This window comes from Hibiscus syriacus, unplaced genomic scaffold (genome assembly GCF_006381635.1).
Source record: "Hibiscus syriacus cultivar Baekdansim isolate YM2019G1 unplaced genomic scaffold, ASM638163v2 tig00111238_pilon, whole genome shotgun sequence".
Taxonomy (NCBI): Eukaryota; Viridiplantae; Streptophyta; class Magnoliopsida; order Malvales; family Malvaceae; genus Hibiscus; species Hibiscus syriacus.
Window position 1 is genome coordinate 786488 of NW_024063030.1, and position 22659 is coordinate 809146.

The following is a 22659-nucleotide window of genomic DNA, read 5'->3' on the forward strand; positions in this document are numbered from 1 at the left end:
TGAATTCAATAAAGCAACACTATAGTCGAAATACCATTTGTATATTTTTCTCTATTTCTTATTTTTTTAATAATATATGATAATTATAAGTTAGTATTTATTCAAATTTTCTAATACATTAATCGTGCATACATCATAACATAACGGTTTGAATTCAAATTTTATAAAGAATAATACCCTTTTACCTTTAAGAATTTAAGGTCACTTAATAAATTCATCACTTGTTAATTTTAAAAATAATTAATTAACAATAAAAAATAAGTCAAATTAATTTGTTATTAAAAAAGATATTAGGTTAATTAAATAAAAAATTTAAATAAAAGTATATCAATGACACAAATTTCAGACTACATATTCTTAAAAAATAAAATATTATTTTATATATTTTTTAAAATATTATTTTAAAATCTAAAATTTCGTAATTATTTAATTACATTTGATGATATGAGAATGAATAGAAGTTCATAGAAAAAATGTTCAAAATTACTGTGGAATCTTGCTCTCTGAACTTCTGTAATAACGCTATAAGTCGTAGCCCGTGAGCAGTCACGTGATCAGCAACACCACTAGTAATCTTTCCCTGTAATTTGGGGATTATTAAATTCACAATTTTCAGAATATCATCCATGTATCAGCCATTTTTAATTTAAAACTAGCTTCTTTTCGACCATTTTCCTCTCTCCTCCCCCGCGCATTCCCTTCTCCTCCCAACCCTAGCGTCCCCTTCTCTCAGTTTCTTTTTCTTCCTCTTAGATCTTGTTGCTCGCACAATGGACTTTGGTGGTGGACGCAAGAGAGTGAGGCCCGAGACTGCCTTGAACGGCAATGGTGGCTTCAAAAAATCCAAGCAAGGTGTGAATTTTCTGCTACTTATATGCATATCTTGTTTATATCTATGATTATATGACTGCTTGTGCTATATTTGTGATGGAATGGTTATTTCTAGGGTTTGAAGAACCTTTCTTCTGGCTTTTGTTTCCCCCTTTAATTTTGTAATCTTTCCCCTCACTTTCTTGAGGTGCAGAGGAAGTAGCAAGCTTCGAATTTGTGTAGTTTAGGAGTGTTTGATTACTTGGAAAGTACTAAAAGAGATTTGAATATTAAATTTACTTTTGGTAAATTGATATAAAATTTCTGGGAATGCACAAGGATAAATATAAATTGACTGATTTATGCTCTAGTTTAATTTAACTATGGAAACTTAATGAGTGGGAAAAGGGAAAAAAGCTTATAAAAAATAAAAGTGAAAAAGAAGACATTTTGAATTATGATTTTGCTTATTTATGTCACATTCAATCACAAACACACATTGTGGAGTTTTGAAACTCTACAAGCAGCTTTATGCTTGCTGCGTGGAGTTTTAGAAATCGATATAAAAGTGTTAAGTAAGCACATTATCTAGCATTTCGTAGAAGTGTAAACCCCCTGTTTTTGGTAATGCAATTATCTATTGCTTTGAGCATGGAATTAATTACACTATAATTGGTTTGTTGATTGTCACATTCGTTTAATAACATATGCTGTAGATATTTATGGTTTTAGTGACTAATTAAACTTGCTTGTAGACATTTGGAATCCTTTGCCAATTAAGTAGGGTATTGTCCACGGTCCATTGTGTTTCTTATCCCACTTAGTTTGGATTTCCTGAGCTTAAACGGTAGTGAGTCTGCATGTGATTGCTCTTTTGCTTTATCACTATTTGTATCATAGTGTTGTTGCATAGCTAGGTTTATATTGGTGATCGTGATGATCTATTTTGCTTCATCTCTTGTTCCTTTATCATTCTATTTTTTGGGTAAAAGATTGAGTGCATTCTACATTGATCCTTATTTCATTATGGTTAAGCTTTTTTACATCATTATAAGTGATGTCTTACTTTGTTTGTGAATCCAGTGCTTATATATATTGTACTGTTGCAATTTTATAGTCTTGATTTGTCATATATATCTTTGTATTTGAAAATTTGGAAAATTTCTCTTTCATGGTAATTCATGTAGAAGTTTTTGGGATTGATGTACGAAGCGAAGAGATATTTGTCTTAATTATGATTTCTCAACTGAAAATTGGGGGGGGGGGAGTGTTTTTCTCTGGAAACAAAAATAGAAAACATGTTGTTTGAATATCCTTTTCCCTTTATTTCCTTATTTGCTTGAAGTATTGCCTCAAACAGAACATTTTTAAAAGTCTTTTACTAGGTGTAGTTGCAAAGTTCTCAACCCACTATTCAATTAATTAATAAGCTTGATGGTTCTATTCTTAAAAATGATCTAAACCAATTATTCGTATTAGTTAAAGCACATATTTTCTTTTATAGTACTGATAAGAAATTGTAAAAGGGTACTAAATACTTTGTAAAGTTCAAAAATAAATTACTCTCTGAAATTATAACTGAGATAAATTAATTAATGTTCTGCAACAGAAATGGAGTCCTTTCCAACTGGTATAGGAAGCAAATCAAAGCCATGCACAAAGTTTTTCAGGTTCAAATCTTAACCTATCCAAAATAAATAGCCTAATGCACTTCCATCTTCTCTAAGTTATAAGTTGCGAGTAAACTTTTCCTTTGACGACAACCTTCTGAAGTAAACTTTATGCGATTATGACTAATTAATTGGTCACTTAAAGTGATGATTATACAGGTAATGCCCTCTGCTCTAATCATGATAAGAAAGATTATGGGATAAAAATGGTTGGTTGCTTGGTGAATTCTTGGACTAGCTACATGATGGACTATATTAAACATAAAGAGAGATAACAGTTTTCTGAGTATGTTTTGGTTGAAAATTCCTCATATTTATCACATGAAGATGCTTGAGAAATGATACAGAACTGCTGATGCTTGGTTCTGAACAATAATAACGGCGGTGTCATGTTCTCGGTGCTTGTTATTCAATGTAGTAATGCAGAAGATTGCTGTTGTGATTCTTGATGGTACAAGCAGTAACATTTACCTCATAGTATTGCATCAGCTGGTTTATGCATGAAGAGCTTGGATAGATTCCTAATTGTATCTCATAGACTGAACTAGTACTTGTATTATTGAATTAGCAAAACAGTAGTTTGTTGATAGTAGATTGACATTCTTGAATTTTGTTTATCTCACAGCACTTCTGGGTGCCAATTTGGTGAGAGCTGTCACTTCTTGCATTACGTTCCAGGTGGCATCAAAGCAGTGTCTCAGATGCTTGGTAACAACCCGGCTCTTCCTGCAGCTGGCAGAAATTCAGTAGCCCCACCATCCTTCCCTGACGGCTCATCTCCTCCAGCTGTAAAGACCCGTTTGTGCAGCAAATTCAGCACACCAGAAGGTTGCAAGTTTGGTGATAAATGCCATTTTGCTCATGGCGAGTGGGAGCTTGGCAAGCGGACTGGTCCTGCTTATGAGGATCCTCGTTCCATGGGAGCCGTGCCTGGAAGGATGGCCGGCAGGATGGAGCCTCCCTCACCTGGTTTTGGTGCTGCAGCCAGCTTCGGAGCATCTGCCACTGCCAAGATCAGCATTGATGCGTCACTTGCTGGAGCTATTATTGGGAAAAATGGTGTGAACTCAAAGCATATCTGTCGGGTTACAGGAGCCAAGCTTTCCATAAGGGAGAATGAGTCAGATCCTAGTTCAAGGAACATTGAGCTGGAGGGAACATTTGATCAGATCAAGCAAGCCAGCGCAATGGTTCATGAACTGATTTTAAATGTCGGCTCGGCCTATGGAAGTAGCATGAAGAATGCCGGTAAGAGTGGGTCCGGCTCAGGGAACAACTTTAAAACTAAGCTTTGCGAGAACTTTTCGAAAGGATCCTGCACCTTTGGTGAGAGGTGCCACTTTGCGCATGGAACTGAAGAATTGCGCCAGACAGGAATGTAAATTCCTAATGTTGTGTTGGGTAACAACTCTTGCTTTAGCCAATGGGTTATTTCGGTGTAGTCGATTATGCGTTTTTGTATTTTTTCCCGGGATGGAAAGGTAGCTTGGAGTGCAAGAATGTTCTTCTAGGGTTTTTTTTTCTTCTTATTTTTAATGATATATGAATGTATGCATGTACGGAATGGGCTCTGGAGGTACCCTAACTATTATGATTTTGTATGCATTGATTTACATCTCATTATTATGAAGAAAAGTACGTCATCGAACAATGTTTCTATTTTATTTTTTTCTCTCTTCTATTTATTGGAGGAAGGTAATATATGCGTCATTATTTGTGATATTTTCATTTTTTTTAACTTAACTATTTATTTGGGGATGATACTATATTCAATTTTTTTTATTCATAGTTTCAGCTGTTACATCAACTTTAATAGGATAAAACTAATTGAGATTTCTTTTGCATGTAAGAGCTTTTAACACAAGCTGGGTTTATATAATATCTAAGAATGTAGAATTTTATGAATAAATTAATTATCAATTGAAGATTTTCGTTGATATATTTTACTACATATTACAAGTACAGATATAAAATATATTTTTTAATAATACACAAATTTAGGCAAATAATACTTTTTTATAAAAAAATCCGTTATATTTTGTATTTTATAAAACAGTTTGAATTTTAGCAACGAAGAAAAAAATCACTACACTGATCTCATCTTTATTGGTCATTACTATTTAATAATTACAGTTCAAATTATAAGTTACAGATGAATCAGTATACCATGCGGCTTATTCTCTTTATTGTAATGTTTTTGCTGATGCGAATGGTCGGAATTAATTTTTTTTTTTGTAAAAAATATGTATATCTCCAAAGTCCGAAGAACTGATTTAAACGTGGATTATTTGCATTGTGGATATGTTGAAGACACACACCATGTCTTTCTCTCTTGTCTGTTTGCTGTCGAGTGTTGGCGAAGTTGGAGTCAACTTGATTTACTTTCGGACTTGCCCTTTGTGCGATGTTTAAATCTGTTAGTACAACATAATCCATTGAAGACTTCAGTTACAATAAACAAAAGTATTGCTCCTCCTAAAGGATTTAAGTTCGAGTAGTTGCGTCGTTAGGGTATATGTGCATTGTTAATAGGTTAAAAAATTCTGAACAAATACTCTCTTATAATCATCTCGTACTAATAAAAAAAAGTTTCTTCTCGCCAAGTGTAGATAATGCTCTCGCGCTTAGAGAGGCCATTCGTTGGCTGGTACAACACCGGATGGTTCATGCACAGCATAGCATTATCTATCATATGCATTCATATGTGTATATTCTTAGAGTAAACGAAAAGAACAAAATAAAGTTGCTTGCATATTGATATCTCAATAAAATGTTTTCATCACAACTGAAAGAGAGAGAAAAGTTCCAAAACAAAAAAGGAAATACTGGTTTTATAGAATCATTAATTATCCATTAGAGTTGGTATGTCTGCCTGCCTGCCTCTACCTCTACTCATTAGGGTTGGACTGTCGGCCTCTACCTCTATCCATCAGTGTTGGACCGTCGGCTTCTACCTCCGACTTCTTTTCCTTTCTTCTTCTCCTCTTCTTTCCTATACTTGATACCACATGCGTTGCAGAGAGTCTACAATTTAAATAAAAGTATGAGAAAATTACTCCATATGTTATTCAAAGTTCCACCATGCATACTGCAAATTCACTATAATTGAATTACATGGATTAATAAATAAACTTCAATAACAAAACTGAAGTTCCTTCATTTTTAGGAATTGATCTTCTTTTAGATGACCATGTCTTTCATTATTACTAAATCTAACTATCAATAAATGAATATACTTTCAAAGTTCCCATGTCTAATTTCTAATAAATATATATAAATTGGGAAATTTATGTGTACCTTGGGGCCGAGAGGTCCTTTACGCCACATAGGAGTATCGTTGGTGTTGCAGTTGTAGTTAGTGCAGCGCTTGAAAGGGTCGTTGTAGGTGCCAATACGCCAGGGGACCTGCCCGCCCAAACCTGAGCTGGAGGAGTTCCCGATCTCGAGATGATGCTGATTTGCGGCGGCTCTCCTTGGAGGGACATCAATCAGGGTGTAGGTATTCGGAGGCACCTCATGCGGAGGAGGAGGCGGCACAGGGAGAGGACGAGTAGGGGTGAAATTGTAGGGGGGAGAGTTGGTGGTGCCATAAGAACTAAACCCTATAGAAGGGCCTGAGAAAGGGTTAAATGCATTTGCATACTTCATGTTATGGGCACCGCTACCAAGTTGATTTGATGGCCATTCAAACTGAGCTTGGTTGCCATTGAAGCTTTGCTGACCTTCAACAATTGCTCCTTGGTTAACTAGTCCTTGCTGAATCATAAACCAGTTAATAATGTAAAAGAATAAATAAAAATCAAAAGACAAAAGATTAATTAGTCAAAGCTCAAGTGTATATTAGATTTTTAATAAATATTTCCTTTATCTTTTTCTCTTGTTCCTTGACTACCAAACATATTTCTACTTGTTTACTCGCTCAATCAATATGATATCAACGTTTAAAGTTAATGGCTAAATTAAAATATTTCTATTAATTTATAATTCTTGTATAAAATTTATAATTTTTAAGTTAAAAAGTATAACGCACAATAAAATTATTTTTATAATAACCATAAGCCTATCACCTTATTAACGAGACGACAAAAAATATATATCCAGCGTAGATTTTATTATTTCCTTATTAATTCAAAAAACCCAATTAATAATAAAACCGTTAAGCTTCGTTGGCATTTCCATTTTTTATGAATTTGACATAAAATAATAATATTAAAAAATTATTATAATTCCATATATATTTAATGAGTTTATATAAAACAATATAATCAATCAATAGAACAAATATAAAAATCCTACCATTTGTTTTTAAATAATGAAATAATTTATTTTGTTTTAGAAAAACCTTATAACCTTGTACCATTATACATGAAACTAACACACAAAAAGACTAGTGTGTATATAATTTATAGGAGAAAGGAATGGTGAGTAACCTGAGTATTATGATAGAGTGTCGCGTTTGGATGAAGATCAGACAAAGGTAGACCCAATGTGAGAGAGAGGTCAACCCTATTATCTTGCTGGTTTATTTCACCAGCTGCTCGATTGAATGTCCTTGAGTTATCCATGGATTCACTGTTTTTTCCTTCGACCAAGAACAAAATCAAATAACCAGATGGTCAAAGAGAGAGAATAAAGCAGAAGTGAATAGGTAGAGCAACAAGATGATCTGGAAGACTGACACACATGCAGGGATTGGTCGTACCTTTTAGGGGATAATAATTACAACGAAACAAAAACTAACAGTAAAAAAATATCGATTTGAAAATGGTTTTTTTTTCATAATATTTTATAATATAAAATCAATGTAATGATCCGATCTCGATCAATAATCAGTATGAGCTCCTACTGCCTTTTCTCTCTTTACACATACGAGAGAGGGGAGGGAGGGAGGAGACAAGCAAAGACAAAAAATATATATATATATATGAAAAAAAGAGACTTACAACTATGGAAGCCTAAGATGTTTTGATGCTCTGAAATATTTGTGATTAGAAAGGGAAGAAAAAACTCTTATATACATACATACATACAAGAAAATGGTCTCTATATGGAAGGTATATGTGAAATCCCTCCAAAATTATTTTTAATTTATTTTTTTAATTTTAATTACCTATCAGTATCCTATCAACTTAATGATCATTTGTTGCACCAGAAACCGTTAATTTTTAACTTAATTTAAAGAACTAGTTTAGTTTTTTATTTTATGTTTATTTACGCATATAAACTAATTATATTTCGATTGGATTATACAATTGTGATATATTTAGATACTCATCGTGATTGACGTGTATCACTGAATTATGTGTAATTGAAGTATCCACTTACTCTATTCAATTACAATAGAAAAAACACAATTAGTGATAACGATTTTCAAATTATTTTTATTTATTTATTAACAAACGAGTCTACAATTACATTTTATTAATCAAGTATATATAAAAATTATAATTTTTTGTAGTTACTATGTGGTGGACTGGTGCCTAAATTATTAGGAATTTGTGAGTAGAAAAATAACTAACACGAAATCAATATAGAAAAAAAATCACACATAACAATCAAAATTTAACGTAGTTCAATTTTGTCTACTTCCACGGATGAGAAGAAGAATAATATGTTGTAGACATAGAGATCACGAATAATACAAATATATGATATATCATGATGAATCATAAAATTCGATAGTTATACCAAAACTCAAAGTATCACAAATTAGTTTTCTTAGTTTTCTAATATCTTTATGATACTAATCTCTACAACAAAAATCTTAAAAGTTATAGAGACTACAAAAGGATTACATCTCTCTCCAAAAAAAAATTCTCTCTCATAATTCTAAAGCTAAAAAATACTTTATGTTTACATAGTCAAACATTTGGTTACCAAAAAATCTAATTATATAAGATTTCTTGCCTAAAATAAGTATTTACTTATTAAATAAACTCAATTATGACCAACAACCGGTTAGTCTAGTGAGATGAAGCACTAAATTTTTTAAGCAATGATCGGATACCAGTGATCTTAGTTCAAGCCCTGACGTTTGCGAATGGAGCAAACTGGGTTGGGAGGGTCGCCCTTACCTCTGTAGTACTTGATCTGGATTAGTCGATCAAAGATCGAATACCAGTGATTAATTCAAATAAACTCAATTATGATGTAATTTTCAATAATTAGAATTACAATAAATTTTAATTTAATTAATTACCAATTAGAATTTGAGTAAATATGTAACAACTTCAATTTTTATGTAATATCTATTAAAGTGTCGTTAGATTGATTGGGAATTATTCCCCCTACAACTAAAAATTCGTTATGGTATAAATTCCTCTTGTGTGTATTCAAAATTATTAACAGAATATGCAACAACAAATTCATTCAAAACTTCATAACTCAAACCATGGTTTGTATACCCTTGTTAAGAATTTATGAGCGGAAAAATAATTAAAATGAGATCAACATGGAAAAAATAACACACCAAAAACGAGATTTAATGTGGTTCAGTCTTGCTTGCTTATACAGATGAAAAGAAAAATAATCATTATAAATGTAGAGATTACGAAAGGTACAAACAGTGGTGGATCCATAAATATTTTTGAAGATGGGAACACATGCATTAATAACACAAAACTTTTATATGGGATGGATATAAATAAAATTATAAGGTGGGCACAATCAATATAAATAGGTAACTAACCGAAGAAAATTATGATTTCAGGATGCGCACGTGCACACCCTGAGCTAAGGGTGGATCCACCACTCGGTACAAATACATTATATCTAATGTATCCAAAAATCCAGTATCTATATCAAAACTTAGTATTCTAGACCACATTACAACTAGGGATCAATATTTGACTCACATTTAATGAGTTTTGATACATGATTTGATTGAATCGACCTTCTTTTAAAAAAAATCAAGATCAAATTAGGTTTTTTAATAGGATGGGTTTAGATTGGGTTCGAATTTAGGATGAAAAACTCGATTCAATCTAAGGTAGTATTATAATTATCCCTTACTACTCTTGATATTATTTTTCAATTAGATTTTTATTTTACCTAATAAAACTAAAAATTATATATATATATATATATATTACGAGTGAGATGTGGATTTTCATCTCAAAATTAGATTGTGTAAAACCCTCCTAAACTCAAATCGAGTTAGATATAAATAAAAATTTAATTTTCAGATTAAATTTAGATAAATTAAAAATTTGACCGGACTGGACCGGACTCATGACCGTTTCTAATTATAACCACACTCTGTAATGTTAAACACATTACGTATTCCTTCAAATATAAACAGAAGAATTTGGAAGAAAAGAGCAGTGAAGATTAGTTGTTCGAATGTAATGGTTCGTTACTGGGCTATCCCGAACTGGGTTTCGTGCCAACATCCACAAAGCTAGCAGATTGATCATCAGTGCCTACTCCACTCGCAACAGGCTTCTGAAATCCAGCATCTTCCACATTCTCCATACACATATGTCTAGCCCAAGCCTGCTCATTCGGTGCTTCTCCAACCACATGTGATTACTCATTTGCTCCGGGATATTCATCTAATGCTTCCTTAAAGGTCTTCTTACCTACCAAATTCAAATATCGTGCCAGAATCCAACACTCCCAACCTAAGTCCTGCCCGCCCTTGTCGACAAATATAATAATTTAATCTAAAATCGATGGATTTTGATTTTACTTTATCAAATTATTTTTTTTAGAAAGAAGTCGGAGTCATATGAGATTAGATTTAATTAAATTTTATATAGGATGAGGTCGGTTGGGTTTAGGTAGAGGGGTGAAAATTTTATAGCTTGACCCCGAGATAATTGCTATAATAGCACATTTTTCTATAGATTTTTAATTAGGTCTCTATTTTAAACCGGCATAATCAAATCAAATTTATATCTACAAATCTAAATTAGATTGAGTTTGGATAAGGAATTTATAATAATAAATTATATTCTTAATATTTTAAGATTCAAGATTTTTTTTAAATAATAAAAAAAATAATTATATTCGATATAATTGAGTTTAGACTTTATTTAAAAGAAACAAATCTCAATCCGAGTACGAAAATCTCTACCCTAAAAATATTTTTTTATAATTATAACACTTATTAATAATTTAAGGACTTTGAAAGATTATTAGGAAAAATATATTAAGAAAACATATGGAATTGACAACTAAGCAATTAAATCAAAGGGGTCGAAGGATAAATTACAACAAAATATGTTGCAAAGAGATAATTTCTTCAAAGAAAAGGGTCATATCTGGAAATTTCAAAAGATAAAGGACAGAAAAGAAACCCCGTCTAACAAACTGATTACCTGTCGGTCTCTGCATCGACACGAAATCAGATCCTGCTGTCAATCTATAATCCTAAAAATCTAACCGTCCAGAGACTCTTTTCGTTCCCTATAAAAGCAACCATTGGCCTTGAAGCGTCGGGTAATACGATTTTTCCAGATTTAGGGATTTCGACGCGGAACGTATGGGAAAAAGCTTCAACTCAAAGCAATTGAACCTAAAATTCTTAGCTTTAGATTTGAGAAAACTAGACGAATCAAAGGAAATTAAAGGATCAGTAGTAATTCGTTTGATCTGGCGGCAAATTTCAATTCTAAAACTGAAGAATTAGGTTTTTTTTTCTCTCTATTTAGATTTCTTTGATTTCGTTTTCCTTCGCATTTTCTTTTATAAACAATGAACGATCAGTCTCAGATGATGAATCAGCCACCGCAAATGATGATGAACACGGTCCAGGGTCAACTTCCAGTTCAGCCGCAGATGATGAATCAGTCTCATCAGTTGATGGCGTCGGCGGCTCACTCTCAGGCGATGAAGCAATTTGCGGCGGTGCAGTCGCAGCCCATAAGTTCTGGTCCTCAGATGATGACTCAGCCTCCGCGTCCGATGATGTTGAATCGAAGCTATAAGCCTTGGCAACCCCAGGAACGAAATCAAAACCCTAACCTTAGCAAGAAATTCTCTCCTTTCAATCGTAATAACAACTGGAAGGGAAAAAAAGTTTCATTCGGTAAAGATTCTTGGAAGTTTGAGAATAAGCCTTTATCCATGGGTTCTGGTTCTGCTATTTCTTCTGTGCCTGCTTCTTCCGGTAGTCAAGGATACAAACCTCCAACTCTCAACGAGCTTCAAAATCATAACCGGTTAAAAGCCAGAAAATTCTACGGTATCAAGAAGAAATTCAATAACGGCAACAACCGATTTGCTCCTTATGCTCCGCGAAATACAACTTCGTTTATAATCCGAGCAAAAAAGTCCGGTGGAATAACGTCTTTGGTGTCGCCATGCCCTGTGACGCCCGCGGTTCTTCCTACGCCAATGTTTTCACCATCAAGGGAGGTTTTGGGTGATATGGCCAAGGAAGAATGGGGTGTGGATGGTTATGGGTCAATGAAAGGGTTGATACGGCTTCGATCACCGGAAATTGGTCATGATGAAGAGGAAGACGAGGATGGGGGAAATGGTGGGGATTCAAGTGAGAGTGATGTGGAAGAACACGTGGAAGTGGAGAGGAGGTTGGACCACGATTTAAGTAGGTTTGAGATGATATATCCAAGTTATGGAGGTGATTATAACAATTCTTTGGAGAATAGAGTGGATTATCAAGATACCCATATAGCTCGGTTGGAAGAAGATAATTTGACATTAAAAGAACGGTTGTTTTTGATGGAGAGGGAATTGGGGGATTTGAGGAGGAGGTTACAGTTTTTAGAGAGGCAGAGTCAGATAGTGGAAGATGCTAATGAGGAGGTTGTGGAGAATGGGTCTGATAAGGAGAGTGAGGATGGTGGCTCTGATCTCAGGGTGGTTACCAGTGCTGCTGCTCATAGTAATGTGGAAATGCTGAGGTTTGCTGCTGAAAATACTAGAAACGTTGATGTTATGGAGGAGAATAATAATGGTGGAATGCCACGCAATGAAATTGTAATGGATGTTTTTATGGATGAGATTGCAAGAGAAAATGAGCTAAACAACGAAGGAAAGGGGAACAGTGAATTGAAGCCTCAAGATGTGAGGGAGGGAACAATTCGAGAAAAGGAAAATGATGCCAAGGGTGATGAAGCCAGAGACAGTGAGTTTGCGGCGGAGAAGACTGTTGAAGAGGACAAAAACAAGTTGAGGTGCGAAGAAATTAGCAATGAGGCTGCTGAAAACACTGACACAAAGGAGGAGGAAGTGCGTTTGTGAAGAACATTGGCGAAGGTGACTGACTGACTGGTTTAAACTTGCCCGGGGTAATGTATGAATTGGGGATATTTGGATTCTGGTTATTGGAGCGTGTAACTTCTAGATATATGCGGCCTGAGTAGACTTAGTGTAGTATAGTTCTTAGCTGTGTTTTTACATTTTCTTAGTTTTACAGGGTCAAGAGAGGGTGCATGGACTTTGCTCTCCTTTCACTGCCCTATATGCTTTTGGAAGTGGGCATCCTTTCTGGCTTTTTTTGTTTATTTGTTTCCCGCCCTCTTTTTATCATCCTTTTGGTTTGGAAAGGGATAAAAGGGGTGTGTGGGATAGGGGAGCTGTATTTGTTTAGCTGGAAAAGGGTTATCCATTAAAGTTCTTTTGTTACAGACACATGTTTGTGTTGATTTCAACTTCACTCTTTGAAAAAAAAACCCTACTAGTATGTAAGGTAAATTTGTGCTTGTTTTGCATAATGTCCTGAACTGAAACTTCTTTAACATATTTATCTATCTCGTAAGAAACTATTTACTTGTATCTCTCAGAAAAGTATTCTAGTTTGATATTATTGGTCATTCTCTTTTCCTGTTTCTAAATTAACAAAGTTACTGTCAAATTAATTGCCTTCTTCTGGGATTCAAATCATACTTGCTATTTATATTTCCATAGACATAGTTGAGATCTGATTTGCCTCGTCTTCTATTACTGAAATAATTGAAAAGAAAATTCTTCTTATGATCATTCCCCTTGTTAGCATGACTCTTCATCACATGTGCAAGTTTTAATCAGCTGTCTATGGTTGTTTGTATTTATATCTTAAAAGATAGTGTTTGTTCTATTTTTGATAATTTGATACCGCTGAATAATGCAAGTGAGGCCTGTGGCTGTGAGATGCTTTGCTTCTCTGCTAATAGGGAATTATTCTTAAGAGTTAATCGCTATACTACTTTTTGTGCATCATTGTACACATTCTCTTGTGGACAGTTCATAATGTAGTACTAAAGTTCTATGTTATCATGTTATGTTACTCGGGTGCGAGTGTTCAAAATTGTATGTTAAGTTTTTTCTCTGCTCTTCCATGTATCTGGAGTGCCCGTAGTCATACCTCATATCTCTGCCTGGACATGTGTGGGTACTTTTAAAAAAATGAAGTGTGAACGTAGCTGAAACAGTCGCAACCTATTCTGCCATCTTTTTTGCAGGTTATAAATGAACCAAAAGGTCTCATCTATGTCCAGTTTTCTTTACACCTTGAAGTAAGTGTTGGTTGGGGTCAAATTTAGCATATAACTTTTGTTTCTGAGCTGATGAATGCACAGCAGTTGCGTCATTGTGTTTTGTAGGGGAGGTGATTACGTTTGGTTATTACTATCTACCTGGAATATTCAATCCAAAAATTTTATGTACGCATGAGCTTATTCGTATAAGGAGGGCTGATTTACTAGCTAATTCATAATTAGTTGTTTGCTTGTTTATATTTTGTGTATAGAATGCACAGGAGGATCAGAAAGGGTTAAAAAAAAACTAGCATCTTCGTTAGGACTGTAAATGAGTAGAATCAAGTTTGAGTATTTTGAATTTGATTTGACTCAAAAAGTTCAAAGCTAAGTCAATTCGAAAGCTCACGAGCTTAAAATTATCAAGTTTACCTCGAACTCAAAATCAAAAATTGAATTTTGACTCGAGCTTGAAAAAGATTTCAATTCGAAGTATTCTCAGACTTAGCTCGATTAAAGCTCGAAATCAAACTAAATTCAAGTTCGAACTCATGATCGAATATGAACCGTAAGTGTAAGAAAACCTTGTATTACATCTTTTTAAAAATACAATGTATAAATGATAATATTATTAATAATTTAATTTAATTTAAAAATTAAAAATTTAACATATTATTTTTTTTAATTGTTCATGAGTTTCTCGAGTCAAGTTCATTTGAGAAACTCATCAAACTTGAATTTTTCGTAATCTATCTGTCTTGCTTCATTTGCAGAATCTTTTTTTCCGTTGAGCTGTAAGCTGTGGAGGACTAGTTTACTTACACTATTATTTAAGTCTTACCTGGATAATAAAATCTCCTTTGTAGTATTCGATGACTGTGTCTTGAAACTAGAGTAGCAGTGTTTTTAAGGAGTTTATCCATCATGGATCATGTTAGGTTTTCAGATTGTCTGGTTATTTCATGAATTTCCAGAAGCATGAGCATTTGAAAGTGAATGATTACTATGGTTTAAAATTGAGACGCAATGTTTATGAATGAAGTATATTTTCTTTCCTTCTCTTTTCTTTCCACTCAACTTGTTGGCACTGGCAATGCCAATATAGCCTTTTCCTTTACAGTTTGGCATTGGATTCCACTCAGATGCGAATGGTTTCACTTTGATTATCAAGACAAAACGGTAATATTTTATACGGAACACTGAAATTATTTCATTCAAAAGAGAGGGGGGAAAGGGTTTCTATATATTTGGTAAATCCGACCAACTTAGCAGGCGTTCGAGAAAGATCAAATTTGAAAGGAATGTTTGACATTTGCTGATGTAACTGATTGTTCATTTATTATAATATTATATTTAATTCTTATCTTATTCATTTAATCGTAATTTTAAATAGTTAAATAAATTTACATTTTTTAATTATATATTCAACTAATTTAATTCAAGGAATTCCTCTATCATTATCATACCTCTCATCAATCTACTTCACCAATACCATCTCCATGATTGCTTTATGAAGGCCAACAAATCACTGAAATTGTGGTAACAAAAGTGTTGAGATTTGGCAATTCACCGATGCTTTGATAGTACCAGAAATCTTGTGGCCGATTAAGCTCAACCATGTTAACTCGACTCGAGTTCTTAACGAGCTGAAACGAGCTACTCGATATTCGACTCGAAAAGCTCGTGAGCAGCTCGAAAATATAATATATTAAGATTTAATTTTTTAAAAAATAAATTAATAATAATAATAATATTAATATTTATGTATTGCTTTTTTTTAAATACAGTAAGATTTCATGTATTTAAGGTTCATGTTCGAGTTTGAGTTTGAGGCTTCAATCGAGTTAAGTTTAAGATTTTTTTTTTCATTTCGAGCCTTTTCGAGCTGCTCACGAGCTTCAGTTCAGGATTTCGAGTTCAAGTCGAGCTTGAAAATTTTAAGCTCGCGAGTTTTCGAGTCGAGTCGAGTCGAGCTCCATTTCAGAATTTTCGAGTCGAGTCGAGCTCAGCAATACTCGAGCTCGACTCGACTCGTTTACACCCCTAATTGAGCCACTGAGTTGGTTCAAAGCTTTTAACTCGTGTAACTCACTGGGATTTCACCTGTAAAGTTAGTTTTAAACAAATGCAAACATTCTCTCTTGGTTAAATTGCCCTCAAGCAAGTACTTGAGATTAGATAAGAGTGCCAGAGAAAGCATTAAATATATGCTCAAGCTGGTCCAAGAATCTTAGTTGAGGGGGTAAGGTGCCTTCCAATGCATTCCCTATCAAAACTCCAGTTTTGTAACTTTCCACAGCCAAATGGAATTACACCTTCGAAGGTATCTTTCACCAAGAACCGCAAGTCTATGAAATAATATCTCAGCAATGGACCCCTGAAACTGTTGTTGTATGCATTAAAGATGTTGAGGAACTTAAGGATGGAAACGTCCGGCGGGAATGCTGCTGCATTGAACGCGTTGTGGCTTATGTCACTCAAGAGTTGTAATTTGAGTTAGGTGAAAAAGGGCTGGTTGGAGAGGCCCACCAAAGTGGTTTCGGCTCAAATTCGAGTGGACTAATCCGGTCGAAAATCTGATATCGGGTTGATTTTAGCATATAGAAGAAGAATGTGAGATAGAGAGGGTGAAGGAAGTAAACCAGCGTGCTTATGATGCCCCTTGCCGACGGCGAAGGGGTATAAAGTAAAGGATGAAAATGTTAGGCTTTTAGTTTTAAGGAAAGAGCAAAGAAGTAAAAGAAAGTTGCATCTTTTTCTTTCTATGCGGGTGATGATTTGTTTCAAGCCTAAATTGTTATGATTTATAACTACCAAGACTTAAATTATTCAGATTTAAAGGTTCAATTAAGGATTTGTAAATATCGGAGATTAAATATGTTACTATAACAATTAACAAATCATGTCAACAATTCAATTAATCATTTAACGTGACTGGCTAAAATAATCTTATTCTATAACTTTGATGACGAAATTGAGAAAATATCAATCGAGAGTGACTAGAATAAAAATAGTTGACTACTATCAAGATAGCTTACCCTAATAACAGTAAGCATGGGACATCAAAGGTTTGTTCCCTTTCGATTATTTGAACATCCATGGTGATTTCCTATTATATATATATACAAAATTGAAAGGCAAAAGCATACTTCATTTTAACCATGAAATTCAAAGCCAAAGTTGAGAAAGTAACAAAAGAAAAGGAGCAAAGAAAAACCAGAAGAGGAGGCTCATCCAAATTGAGAACCTGCACTTAAACAATCAAAAGAGTAAGAGATATGGCAAGTCCCACAAATATTGTATAGGTACACAAGGAAAGGAAACCACATCCATGATCCCCTTACTACTAAAACTACAACACCACTTGTTCAAGAACAAATTCACACCAAAATCCAGAAATCAGCATTCTCAGCCCAACAACTTATCTTCTACCTGGAAAATAGAGTGTAAAAGGAAAAAAAAGATAATGTAAAATACTGATACATACATGAACTTATATATAAATTCTTACTGCTTCCCTTGCATTTCCATTTATATCCTCATTTCCTTTTACTGTCTTTTCTTCACTCTTTCTATCCTGGATCAGTCAATTGCCATAGGTTGAGTCATGCAACACCTGAAGCGGGCCTTACGAACAGTTGTTAGTATATCTGTTTCAGCAATCTCAAGCATCTTCACGATATCAGTGAAGGGAGGACGGACTTCTGGGTCGGTGTCCCAGCAACGCATCATGATCTCCCTCAGCACTGGGAGGCAATCATTTGGAATAACTGGCCTAACACCCTTATTCACCACAGCAAATGCTGCCTGCACCGCAGTCATGTTCTGGAAAGGAAGCAAGCCTGTGATAAGCTCCCAAAGGACTATTCCAAAACTATACACATCTACTTTTTGCGTGTACGGTCTATGCTGTATCATCTCTCTGTAAAAACAAAAGATAACTACTAATGAACAAAAATGTATAAATTACTTAACAGATACACTTCAGACACCAATTCAGTCGGTCAACTAATGAATACAGATTCATGTAAAGGAAAATTCTGTGAAAACTAATGATAAACTAAATGTCAAAACAAATTCAGACTTCAACAAATAAAGATGTGATTATACAAAAAGAAAATATATTTTCCTGATGGTTTCAAACAGAAAACTTAAGAATATACAATTGCAAGCTCAAAAGGCAAAAATAGAAAATATCAGAACCTTAACAGCAAGGCTTACTAACATAATTCACAAATCACAACAAAAGAATATCAAAGATAATCTGCAAATCATTATAGTCAATTAAACAAATGGGTAGGAAATCAACACAGAAATAATGCAGAGCCTTATGGGTTTTTCTTTTAAAAATATCCAAGTCCATGCAAATTAGCAGTAATCATCTAAACAAAGATGGAAACTGCCACCAATATTTTTTAACAAAAAGATATAAATGGTATATTGCAAAATGGGTAGAAACTTGAACATATATGGTTCAAAAAGACTTACGGAGCCATCCAACGGTACGTCCCTGTCTCTGGTGTCATGCCCTCAGTCTGCACCTCAATACGTGCTACTCCAAAATCTGCAATCTTTATTGATTTATCAGCAGCTATTAGAAGATTATCTGACTTCAAATCCCTGTGAATAAACCCAAGCCCGTGCACATAGGCCATCCCTCTCGCAACATCCAATGCCTGCTTAACTGCCAATTTCAATGGCACAGCACGATTCTGCCTCCTGGTCAGAAACTGTCGAACTGAGCCACCCTTTGCATACTCTGTCACAATGCACCAAACCATAGGTTTGCGACAAGCCCCAATAAATCGCACAATATTTGGATGCTTAAGTGTTGCAAGCATCATCATAACTTCCTGCTGAAATTGTTGTTCCATAACTTGTGCCTTCTCTGGGCTATTCTCTGGCCTTTCTAATATCTTAATCGCAACATCCTCACCATTATATGTACCTCTATATAACTTCCCAAAGGCTCCTTGAGCAAAAGCTGAACCCATGTTAAGTTTCCTTAAATCAATTGTCCACTCATCATAATTCGGCAATCCCTCAGTTGGATATCTATTATCCATCAATGCCTGCGCTAATGCATCATCAGTCAGTGCATGGCCAACTTTACCAGGACGAATCACGCTCTGTCCCACAGACACGGAGTAATTGTGACGGTTAGTAGGCTTAAGACCAGGGTGGCTTAAAATGTGGGTTAGAGAATCATTAGAACCGACGCTACTGTTTTCAACTGACATGGACACAGACCCACCAGCATTACTTGTCTGTAAACTGTCAATAGACATGTTAGTTCCCTCTCCAAGCTTTTGGTAAAACCCTTGAGTAAAATCATAGTAATTGTTATCATTGTTGTTGGTTCCTCCGATAAGTCCTGTAAATTTAGGACCCTCAACCATTTTCCCAATCATGAATGAAACCCCAAGTGATAAAAACTAGGATAAGCAGATTTCCTCAGCCCAAACTCTTGATACTCATTTGATGGCACAATCTCTACACGACCTGCCCTAAAACCAACAAAAACGAAAGCCTGTGAGTTTCCGTCTGACATTAAGTGCTAAAGATTATGGAAGAGCACTGATCAGGTTTTATGACATAACTAAAGTTGATAGACAGAATCAAAGAAATACCCAATCCATCAGCAAGCAAAGGGAGGTAAGTAAATATTTGGAGATTTAAGAGGATAAGTATATCATCAGACAGCCGGGCCCTTACATTTTTCTCTTGGGGTTTGTTTCTAATTTAAATTATTTGAGAAAGGAGATACTTCAGAAATGATCGTTCATGAGTTTAGCTTTAAAAGAATCGAACTAAGAAATAAGGCAAACCGTATTTAGTTAGGAAAAATAGAACCCTTGGAACCGCTAACAAACCCTAGAATTGCAATTACTGAGGATCCCGGATTGCTTAAGCTGAATCGAAGCTCATGAGCCAAAATAACCGTTCAAAAAACAGTCAAACCCTCAAAGTACCAGCAATAGAATGAATTTTAGACCAACCAAACACAAATAGAAAACCAAATTTCTTACCTTTAAATTTTATACTCAAGTTCTACATCCTTCCCAGTCCAAAATTTTCATTTTCTAATTGGAAAACCTAAATTATCAAAAAGAATAACATATTCCAGCAAGAAGGCATAAATCAGATTATGAAAAGACGTTGAAATAGAAAGAAGCTCGGAGAATTGCAGAAAAGCAGCCAAAACTTTTGCAGGACAAGTGATTAAGAGAGTGGATTTAAGGGGATATATAAAATGCATACCTGAAATTTATTATTAACAAAAAGAGTAGACGGAATTTGGATAACGACTGATCCAGATGCTTAATTTAATAAATTCATCAAATGCCTCCAGCAAGAAGAAGTGCAAGGCTAAGAAGACGAGCAAAATATTTAGCAAACAAAAAAGAAAAGGAAAAGAAAGAGCAGAAGACAAAGACTGGACCAAAAATCCCAGCAAAGACGAGAAGAAGAAGATGAAGAGCAATGTTTGCTTCTCGATTACTTTCAAAGTCTCGTTTTTATTATGACCAGACCTCCCAAGGCTTTTTTACCCCACTGACACCGTTTATTTTTATTTTTACTTTTCTAACACCGTTCGACCAATATTTCCAAAACTAACACCCTTTCTGCTGAGTTGGCAAAGGCGCGTCCCCGGGGGCGCGCTTTACCCGTGTTTTCGCTGATTTGGATGCCACGTGTGAAAGACGCGTCCCCGGGGACGCGCCTTTGCCATATCAGCAGACACGTGTGGAAGGCGCATCCCCGGGGACGCGCCTTCCATTAAATGTCATTAATGCTCCCATCCGTTTTTCCTAACTACCCCTCCTCCTCCCCTATATAAACCCCCTCAACCCTCACTCATTCTTCACACCAAAATCATCTTCTCCTCTCTTATATAACTCAAATTCTCCAACTATTTGAGTTTTAAATTTGTTATTAGTGGTAAGAAATTTATTTTTATGTTAGTATTTTTTTAAATAGTTATTATTTTTTATATTAATATATTTATGTAAAATTATTTTATTATTAAATAATATTTATATAATTATTATTTATTTAGAATTATTAATTTTTTTGCTAATTATATTGTTTTGTCTACAGTTATAATGGAAAACGAAATGCTGTTGCGATTGGATAATGATCATATCTCCAGACATTTTAGCGATATGGTAATATTTTTTATAATTAATGTTAATATTTAAATTTATTTTTATTTTAAAGTTATTATGAATTTATATTAATTTTTACTTTTTATAATATATATTATTTAGGATGCTGATCGTATTTTAGAAACTTTTATTAAAAATCCACGTATACCGACACCGGAACGTATTTTGCCATATTTGGCTTCTGCTGGGTTCGGGTATATTGCAACAATTATAGGCGGTTGCAAACTCGAACCTGTCCTAATTTCTGCACTGATTGAGAGGTGGAGGCCCGAGACACACACTTTTCACCTTCCATGTGGAGAGGCAACAATTACGTTGGAGGATGTCTCTATGCATCTGGGGCTTCCCGTCGACGGAAATATGATGTGTGGTATGGCGGATGGTGATTGGCAATCAATGTGCATTGATTATCTTGGAGCTGCTCCGCCAGAGTTTAATGGAGGTAGAATAGCTTTATCTTGGTTGAAAGCTAATTTTGAGGTTTTAAATGAAAATGCTTCAGAGGATCAAGCAAAGGCATGTGCTCGGGCATATATTCTACGAATAATTGGAGGAATATTGATGCCCGACAAATCTCGCAACCAGGTGCATTGTATGTGGTTGCGGCATCTGATCGATTTTGATGAAGCTGGAAGATATAGTTGGGGTGCTGCAGTTTTGGCATTTCTCTTTAGAGAAATGTGTCGGGCGACGAATTATAAGAAAACTGCTATCGGTGGATGTCTTCTGCTTCTACAATCATGGGCGTGGTTCCGCATGCCTTTCTTATGCCCGATCGTGAATGAACCATACGTATTCCCCTTATTGTTGAGGTAATTTTCGAACTAAATTTTGATTTAAATATTTTCAATTAAATATGGTGATATTTAGTTTATATTATATTTCATAGGTGGTCGATGAAAAGAAAGGACCATAAAAGTACCTACTGTTTTAGAGGAAATTCGTTTACTTATTGATACGAAAGCTGGGTCTGAGGTATGTTTTTAAATTTGTTTAATTATTAATATTTTAATTTAAAATGTTAGATATAATTAGAATATTTTATTTATTTGAATTGTATATTTATATTTCAGTTTCAGTGGATACCTTATGCGAGCGATGAAGTGAAAGCTTGCATCCCACCCCACCTTAGAGGGTCATTAGAGGTATGGATATCGGTTATACCTCTTATATGTTATGCTATTATTGAGTGGCATCCAGTTGATCGCGTGCTCCGTCAGTATGGTTGTACGCAATATATTCCTGGAGCTCCTAGAAATTTAGACGACGTGCATAACATAGATAGACGGGGAAAGAAAGATGTTAACTGGGTGGTGAGACACAGAGATTGGATTGCGCTTTGGGAGAACCGATATACACTGTTGGCCCCTCGACAATACGCTGAAACTGGTCATATGGTTACGGATAACTATATGGACTGGTTTAATGAAAATGGGAAGCCGTTTCTACTTTCGGCGGAAGCACGAGGGTTAACATTCCTAGGCGTCGAGAAAGACGTCAACCGTCTCAATATCATCGTCCCCCGACGCGTGGACGGAGAGAAGGCGCTACCGGTTCTGCATCAGTCCCACCACAACATCCTTATTC

At 34.8% G+C, this 22659-nt stretch overlaps 4 protein-coding genes across 6 annotated transcripts; 2 read left to right on the plus strand and 2 right to left on the minus strand.

The window, feature by feature from the left end:
* Nucleotides 1–637: 637 nt before the first annotated feature.
* LOC120157281 (zinc finger CCCH domain-containing protein 14-like) lies at nt 638–4128 on the plus strand. Its single transcript, XM_039168466.1, has 4 exons — nt 638–852; nt 2420–2480; nt 3106–3881; nt 3923–4128. Exons 1-3 carry the CDS (start codon nt 771–773, stop codon nt 3860–3862), a joined length of 900 nt encoding a protein of 299 aa, XP_039024397.1. The 5' UTR covers nt 638–770; the 3' UTR covers nt 3863–3881; nt 3923–4128.
* Nucleotides 4129–5402: 1274 nt separating this feature from the next.
* On the minus strand, nt 5403–9953 carry LOC120157189 (GATA transcription factor 29-like). Its single transcript, XM_039168418.1, has 4 exons — nt 9854–9953; nt 6911–7062; nt 5778–6236; nt 5403–5504 (listed from the first exon to the last, which is right to left on the minus strand). Exons 1-4 carry the CDS (start codon nt 9951–9953, stop codon nt 5403–5405), a joined length of 813 nt encoding a protein of 270 aa, XP_039024349.1.
* A 997-nt stretch (nt 9954–10950) lies between these two features.
* On the plus strand, nt 10951–13099 carry LOC120156855. The gene has a single exon (XM_039168121.1). The coding sequence runs from the start codon at nt 11178–11180 to the stop codon at nt 12687–12689; it is 1512 nt and encodes a 503-aa protein (XP_039024052.1). The 5' UTR covers nt 10951–11177; the 3' UTR covers nt 12690–13099.
* A 4110-nt stretch (nt 13100–17209) lies between these two features.
* Nucleotides 17210–20339, minus strand: LOC120156856 (serine/threonine-protein kinase STY13-like). 3 transcript variants are annotated; one of them, XM_039168122.1, is made up of 3 exons: nt 20165–20339; nt 18392–19405; nt 17210–17825 (listed from the first exon to the last, which is right to left on the minus strand). In XM_039168122.1, the coding sequence occupies exons 2-3, from the start codon at nt 19312–19314 to the stop codon at nt 17486–17488; spliced, it is 1263 nt and encodes a 420-aa protein (XP_039024053.1). In that variant the 5' UTR covers nt 19315–19405; nt 20165–20339; the 3' UTR covers nt 17210–17485. The 3 variants fall into 3 exon arrangements, with proteins under 3 accessions (XP_039024053.1, XP_039024055.1, XP_039024056.1); XM_039168124.1 differs by having other exon boundaries at nt 18392–19410; XM_039168125.1 differs by lacking the exon at nt 20165–20339 and adding an exon at nt 19933–20091.
* Between the last annotated feature and the right edge of the window lie 2320 nt (nt 20340–22659).

Bases quoted from the DNA above. Each gene is read 5' to 3' on its own strand.
- LOC120157281 (XM_039168466.1), top strand. From the start codon at position 771: ATGGACTTTGGTGGTGGACGCAAGAGAGTGAGGCCCGAGACTGCCTTG. The intron at 853-2,419 runs GTGTGAATTTTC...GTTCTGCAACAG, and splicing joins CTTCAAAAAATCCAAGCAAG to AAATGGAGTCCTTTCCAACT. The intron at 2,481-3,105 runs GTTCAAATCTTA...TTTATCTCACAG, and splicing joins CCATGCACAAAGTTTTTCAG to CACTTCTGGGTGCCAATTTG.
- LOC120157189 (XM_039168418.1), bottom strand. From the start codon at position 9,953: ATGGAGAATGTGGAAGATGCTGGATTTCAGAAGCCTGTTGCGAGTGGA. The intron at 7,063-9,853 runs GTTCGGGATAGC...TCTTGGTCGAAG, and splicing joins GGATGTTGGCACGAAACCCA to GAAAAAACAGTGAATCCATG. The intron at 5,505-5,777 runs GTACACATAAAT...TTTAAATTGTAG, and splicing joins AAGGACCTCTCGGCCCCAAG to ACTCTCTGCAACGCATGTGG.
- LOC120156855 (XM_039168121.1), top strand. From the start codon at position 11,178: ATGAACGATCAGTCTCAGATGATGAATCAGCCACCGCAAATGATGATG.
- LOC120156856 (XM_039168122.1), bottom strand. From the start codon at position 19,314: ATGATTGGGAAAATGGTTGAGGGTCCTAAATTTACAGGACTTATCGGA. The intron at 17,826-18,391 runs GTAAGTCTTTTT...TTGTTTTTACAG, and splicing joins ACGTACCGTTGGATGGCTCC to AGAGATGATACAGCATAGAC.